This window comes from Hordeum vulgare, chromosome 5H (assembly GCF_904849725.1).
Source record: "Hordeum vulgare subsp. vulgare chromosome 5H, MorexV3_pseudomolecules_assembly, whole genome shotgun sequence".
Lineage (NCBI taxonomy): Eukaryota > Viridiplantae > Streptophyta > Magnoliopsida > Poales > Poaceae > Hordeum > Hordeum vulgare.
Window position 1 is genome coordinate 430,156,533 of NC_058522.1, and position 6,442 is coordinate 430,162,974.

General features: G+C 44.5%; 1 protein-coding gene and 1 long non-coding RNA gene across 2 annotated transcripts; one reads left to right on the forward strand and one right to left on the reverse strand.

Annotated features, from left to right (window-relative positions):
- The first annotated feature begins 1,663 nt into the window (after positions 1-1,663).
- Positions 1,664-5,030, forward strand: LOC123398635 (serine/threonine-protein kinase RIPK-like). The gene is made up of 4 exons (XM_045093086.1): positions 1,664-2,722; positions 2,834-2,969; positions 3,376-3,512; positions 4,035-5,030. The coding sequence occupies exons 1-4, from the start codon at positions 2,315-2,317 to the stop codon at positions 4,722-4,724; spliced, it is 1,371 nt and encodes a 456-aa protein (XP_044949021.1). The 5' UTR covers positions 1,664-2,314; the 3' UTR covers positions 4,725-5,030.
- Positions 2,899-3,445, reverse strand: LOC123398636. Its single transcript, XR_006610224.1, has 3 exons — positions 3,353-3,445; positions 3,087-3,173; positions 2,899-2,991 (listed from the first exon to the last, which is right to left on the reverse strand). It is a non-coding gene; the product is annotated as an uncharacterized LOC123398636 (long non-coding RNA).
- Positions 5,031-6,442: the final 1,412 nt, after the last annotated feature.

A 6,442-nucleotide genomic window follows, 5' to 3' on the forward strand; every position in this document is an offset into this window, starting at 1 on the left:
AAACCCAATTATACTTGAATGACCCTGTTTGGATACTCTAAGTCGGTTAGAGGTTAGAGTTAGATTCTAACCCTAAACTAACACTGAATTAACTCTAACCAAATAGGTGTTTGGATGACAGGGTTGGATTGATAATAAATGCTCTTTTTCAATCATTTGGCTACTTTGGATCCTATTTCCTGTCGGATTTGATGTGGTCGGTTTTTTCAATCATTTGGCTACTTTGGATCCTATTTCCTGTCGGATTTGATGTGGTCGGTTTTTTCAATCATTTGGCTACTTTGGATCCTATTTCCTGTCGGATTTGATGTGGTAGGTCCTTATGTGGCCTCCTCCCGCTCACAATTGGCATAAACAAACATTCTTTACAAATCAACATGTAATGAGGTCAGCCAATGTGGAGACTCATCTTTGTGCAAAGCATGCTGGCACATTGACGGTCACCGAAAGTTAAACTGATGATAGACCATCCTTCCTGTTCACCAGTCTGTTGGCTGATGATGCTAAAGTTAAACTGATGATAGACCATCCTTCCTGTTCACCAGTCTGTTGGCTGATGATGCCAGGAGCACTTTTGTTGAGTAAATCTCTCGAGTTTGAATGCAAAAAAAAAAAGTAAGCGAAATTATTTTTCTTTCGTTGGACCAATGTGTGAACATCTATATTGTTTACTCGGTAAAAACGGAGTAACAAATACGAGAGTTTTGACCCTGTAAAACCTGTGTGGTACCTTGAATTTCGCCTAATTTTAAAGATACAGGTAGTGACAACGCCGGTGTTTATCAGAAAGATCTGCAGAAAAATATTGCCAGGCCTTTCTCATCTTCTTGGCCTGTTAACCTTCCAATCCCTCCAGCATTCCACTCAAGTTTTTACCAAAACAGCCTTGCACAACACCATGTCCAAATTCGAACCTCCCAAGGTGAATGAATTTACTGCAAATGCGCATATTTTATTCCTAATTAAGCCTCAGTTTCATTTCATGTCCGTTTAGACCATAGTCGTTCATGCAAATTAAATTAAAGCAAACTGCAAAAGGCACCTGTAGCATAACTGATGAAACCCACGGCGACCGTAGCACAAAACCACGTCTACTAAACCAAATGAGAAGGTGCTTGGATCCAAGAGACTAAAACTAATCGGACTAAAACTAGTCTCTTTAAGAGGCTAAAGTTACAAGCACCCCTGACTAAAGAGAGACTAAAACTAGACTTGAGGCTAAAATCTTTTAGTCAGGGGTACCCCTACTAAAATGTATATTAGTCCTCTCTCTCCTCATTTAACTCCCCAGGCAAGTTCTGGATTGGAGGGTTTGAAGGATAATAAATGTTCATTACCTTGATTTTAGTCTTTTTAGTACTTGAATCCAAGCATGAATGAGGCTAGCAAGTTTTAGAGGGTGCTTGGATCCAAGAGACTAAAACTAGTCTCTTTAATAGGCTAAAGTTCCAAACACCCCTGACTAAAGAGAGGTTAAAACTAGTCTTGAGGCTAAAATCTTTTAGTCAGGGATACCCCTACTAAAATGTGCATTAGTTCTCTCTCTCCTCATTTAACTCCTCATGCAAGTTCTGGATTGGAGTGTTTGAAGGATAATAAATGCTCATTAACTTGATTGTAGTCTCTTTAGTACTTGGATCCAAGCATGGGTGAGACTAGCAAGTTTTAGTCTCATTACTTTTAGTGATGGAACTAAAACGTATCCAAGCACCCTCTTAGTCTCATTACTTTTAGTCATGATACTAAAACATATACAAGCACCCTCTTAACCTAGGAGGAAGTTGAATGGTCAGTTTAATCATCCTAGCCTACGTCCGATGGTCCAGCCCCGGACAGCTTTTCACCATAAAAACGCGAAGCCGCGGTTCGATCTGGTATATGAAACCGCGGTGTGACATGCCATGCATCCACCCATGTTCGTTCCCACAAGGTAGGCTTGAGTCAACTCCATGAAACATAAGCAACCTACGCCTGTAGAAACTCTGGTTGGAGGGCCGCTCGCGCCACCAACCACCACCATTCCCTTCCCCTGTTTCGCCATCCATCACATCATCGGCTGTTTTGTCCTACCGCAGAGTGTCGAGCCGCGGACAACGAGCCCATCCGTGTGGCACAGGCAGCCGCCCACACTCCACACTTATATAAAGGCCCGGCTAGCCGCTCCACCATAGCATCCACCCAAAGCCGGTCTCCGCCTTCTCTCCAGTCCTGCTCACCCTCTCCCTCACCCTGCATTCACAGCTCCTGGGAGGAGGAGGGAACCTCTCTTGATCCTTCGGTATTGATATATATCCGGAACTTGTCGCTTCTTGCCATGGCTGCCAAATCCTGGAACCCCTTCCCCTGCTGCGTCGGCGGCAGCAGAGTGGCGGACAACGACTACGACGACCGCACCTCGCGACGGCGTACCGGCCGGAGCGTGAAACGCTGCCCGAGGTCGTCGTCGAGGATGTCCTTCAAGAGCCTCAGCTCGTCGGGGACGCTGTCGCCGGAGGACCTGTCCATCACGCTCTCCGGCTCCAACCTGCACGCCTTCACCTACGCCGAGCTCCGGACCGCCACGGGGAGCTTCTCCCGCGCCAACTACCTCGGCTGCGGTGGCTTCGGCCCGGTCTACAAGGGCGCCGTCGACGAAAACCTCCGCCCCGGGCTGGCCGCGCAGGCCGTCGCCGTCAAGTACCTCGACCTGGACTGCGGCACGCAGGGCCACAAGGAGTGGCTGGTGAGTGCCAAACAGAGTCCAATGCACGCGCCGGCACGATCAGATGCTGGCCTGATCAATTCGGAGTCTGATCGCTGAACATCTGGCTTATTATGTCGGTTGTTGTTACAGGCTGAGGTTTTCTTTCTTGGTCAATTGAGGCACAAGAACCTGGTGAAGTTGATCGGGTACTGCTACGAGGACGAACACCGGATGCTGGTGTACGAGTTCATGAACGCCGGAAGCCTCGAGACGCACCTCTTCAAAAGTGAGTTCTTCACTGCTTTTTGCTGTCGATTGATCATTCTAAGGATTACTACGTTTGGTGGTTCTTGGAGACCAGCAAGATAAAGAAATGTGTTAATTTGGAAACCTGGGCACGTACTGAGTGCCATCTGGTCCGTTAGCGATGAGCTGTTCTTCTCCCCTGAAGTTTCTTTTCTCCAAGTCAAGAGGACAGATGAGCTGCTATCTGCCTTCCAAAAGAGCAACACACGCTTTCTCTTTTTAAAAATCAGATGAATGTAGATATTGGATATTTACTAAAAAGGGATACTAGATATTTTAGATTAAAAAAAATATTTATTCTACCAACTTCCTGGTGCTTGCAAGTTACTACTGCTCTTGGTCAACGTGGAGGAGGAAACTGACCTGAAACATCCTATTTCCTTCAGGCACAAATGGCTCTCTCCCGTGGATGACAAGGATGAAGATTGCTGTCGGCGCGGCCAAGGGCCTTGCCTTTCTCCACGATGCCGACCCGCCGGTGATCTACCGCGACTTCAAGGCCTCTAACATCTTGCTCGACTCGGTAAGCCACCCGTAACTTCAGACTTTCTGCAAAGAAAAGAAGCACTTCTGAAAATGATTCTAATTTGGGAACTGTAGTGGTGGTTACTAATAAATGGGGTCGGGGTCGAACACAACTTCACACCTCCTACGCTAGAATTACTACAAAAGTGTCTGAAAAACGACAAATAATTCGATCTTAAATCTTCATTTCCAACCTTTAGCTTCTGACCAGTTGAACCATCCAAGATGACATGTTTCTGAACTTAGCTGGCTCAGTGTGTTATGGGCATCCCTGACCTAACTGAAACTCTGAAGATTCTTGGATGAATGCCAAATCTGAGAAATCCAATTAATCGAGATACATTTAGCAGTCATGCTCAGGTTCAAAGAAACACCTATAGATTAGTAATTCACAAACAGTAGTACAACTGTACAAATATGTTTACCTTGCATCTACTTTGAGAGAATTGTTCAGCTTATACATCATTGTATTTCACTTCGTGTTATCTCCCTAACAAAATTTCAATGCTTGATATTTCAGGATTACAACACCAAGTTGTCCGACTTTGGGCTGGCCAAGGATGGGCCTCAGGGCGACGCGACACACGTGACAACGCGTGTCATGGGGACGCATGGTTATGCAGCGCCAGAATACATCATGACGGGTCACTTGACCGCCAAGAGCGATGTATATAGCTTTGGTGTAGTGCTCCTGGAGCTCCTGTCCGGGTTGCGGTCAGTGGACCGTGCACGGCGGCTCAGGGAGCAGAACCTGGTGGACTGGGCTAGACCATACCTCAAGCGCTCGGACAGGTTGTACAAAGTCATGGACCCAGCTCTTGAGTGCCAATACTCATGTAAAGGCGCCGAGGTGGCAGCACTGGTGGCATACAAGTGTCTCAGTCAGAACCCAAAGTCTAGGCCTACCATGAGGGAAGTGGTTAAGGCCCTCGAGCCCGTCCTCGGCATGGAAGACTTCTTCCCTGTGGGCCCTTTTGTGTTCACAGTCATTGTGGAAGAGGACAAGGTAGTAGACATGAAAGTGGAGGTCGAGGAGAAGCACCAGCACCATCGCCAGAACCATCAAGACAGGCACCGGCAGAAGTACCCCGACTCAGCAATCCATGCCGGCATTGTACTCCGCCGCCGCGATGGGCTCATTACCGGGTACAACGGTGCGCAGGGACAGAAACAAAGGCCGTCGAGCTACCACCGGGAGAAGGGGGCATAGGACTAAAAGGTAGGGAAGTAAGTAGGACAAAATGGTATGTACATACTATAGAGATGTGATACAATGTCACATTGGTTTGTTTCAGATTTGAGGATTGTGTTTATTTCTTTCTTGATAGTTTTTGGAAAGGTCTCAGGGGACTTACGCCCACCTTTCTTCTTGATAGTGAGAATGGGTGCTAGATAAATATAGGGATGCAAAACAGTGTGACAAAAGTCCGGTTTTGATTTTTGCAAAGGGTTGTTGTTCAAGATCTTGTGTACAAATGAATGGTCTAGTTAAAAGGGATGCACAATGCTTCTTTCATTTGGACTTCTAAAATTTTGGTCCAATAATTGTCCATTGTTCGCAAGTGAGATGAGTACTTGAAAAAATTGACAGGCAAGGCTTTTGTGATTCTTTAAGAAAATAGACAAAACAACGCAACATGAAACTAACACTGTCACAAGTTGATGGTGATGGTGTCAGTTAATACTGGCAAGCTGGATCGAGCACATGGTCATCAGTAAATATAAATGCTGGGGAGTGGGCAAGCACATGTCACCTGACATCTCAAAGGTTGACGCCAAAGGATTAAGGTCAAGTCGACATCAGCTTTGCAATAATAAGCTTCAACTGTGAAACTGTACAGAAGAAAGTTTGATAAGCTATCGACAAGCTAGCTACATGACAATAGATTAACTGAAATGTATATTTCTTTAAATTAGGTCTCACCCGTCCAGCTGAGAGAAGAAATAGCCCAACAGGAATGCAGCCACCAGAACTGAAGGTTCGTTAAGCATCTGTGTACAAGATATAAAATTATCAGTATCTGATAGGACATCAATCTTAATGAATCATATATGCAAAAACTTGAGAAGCCTTGAGTTGAGAAAAGAACTGCAAATAAAATTGAAGAGCCGTTTGGGAGCACCATCATCAGAGCATTTGGAAACCAAGACCAAGGCAGGGAGTACTCTCAATGTTCGATATCACATCACCTATATAGCGTTCATACAACAGAATCATTAATATAATACTCCCTCCGTTCCTAAATATAAGACCTTTTAGAGATTACACTATAGACTATATACGGATGTATATAGACATATTTTAGAGTATAGATTCATTCGTTTTGCTCCGTATGTAGTCTATAGTGTAATCTCTAGAAGGTCTTATATTTAGGAACGGAGGGAGTATCATGTTTCTGCTCTAATCAGGAACATCCAGAGAAAACAGGGGATGAAAAAATAATACAAGAGTCGTGCACAATCTCTGATGTACTTGTCATGCCAAGCTCCATGTGATTTGGCATTCATTCCGTCTTCAGAATAACATATGCTCCCTCCATTCCTAAATATAAGTTTTTTAGAGAATTCAATATGGACAACATATGGAGCAAAATGAGTGAATCTACACTCTAAAATATGTCTATATACATATGTATGTAGTCCGTATTGAAATATCTAAAAAGAATTATATTTAGAAACAGAGGGAGTAGAAAATGACACATAACAGAATGAAATGAAACTTAAGAGGTGTACACATCATCAGATACCCAATGAAGTAAGAATCTGACAGATATGCAAATCAATAGGAAACAAACTGCAGAAGTGATTGCACAAGGATGATTTCGTAGGTTGTAAATGCAAGGTGTGATCACAATGCCATGAGCAATTTTGCTTGAAAGAGCAATTGATGAGGCTAGCCAGTTTCAGGTGTCAGGATTGGGTCATAAA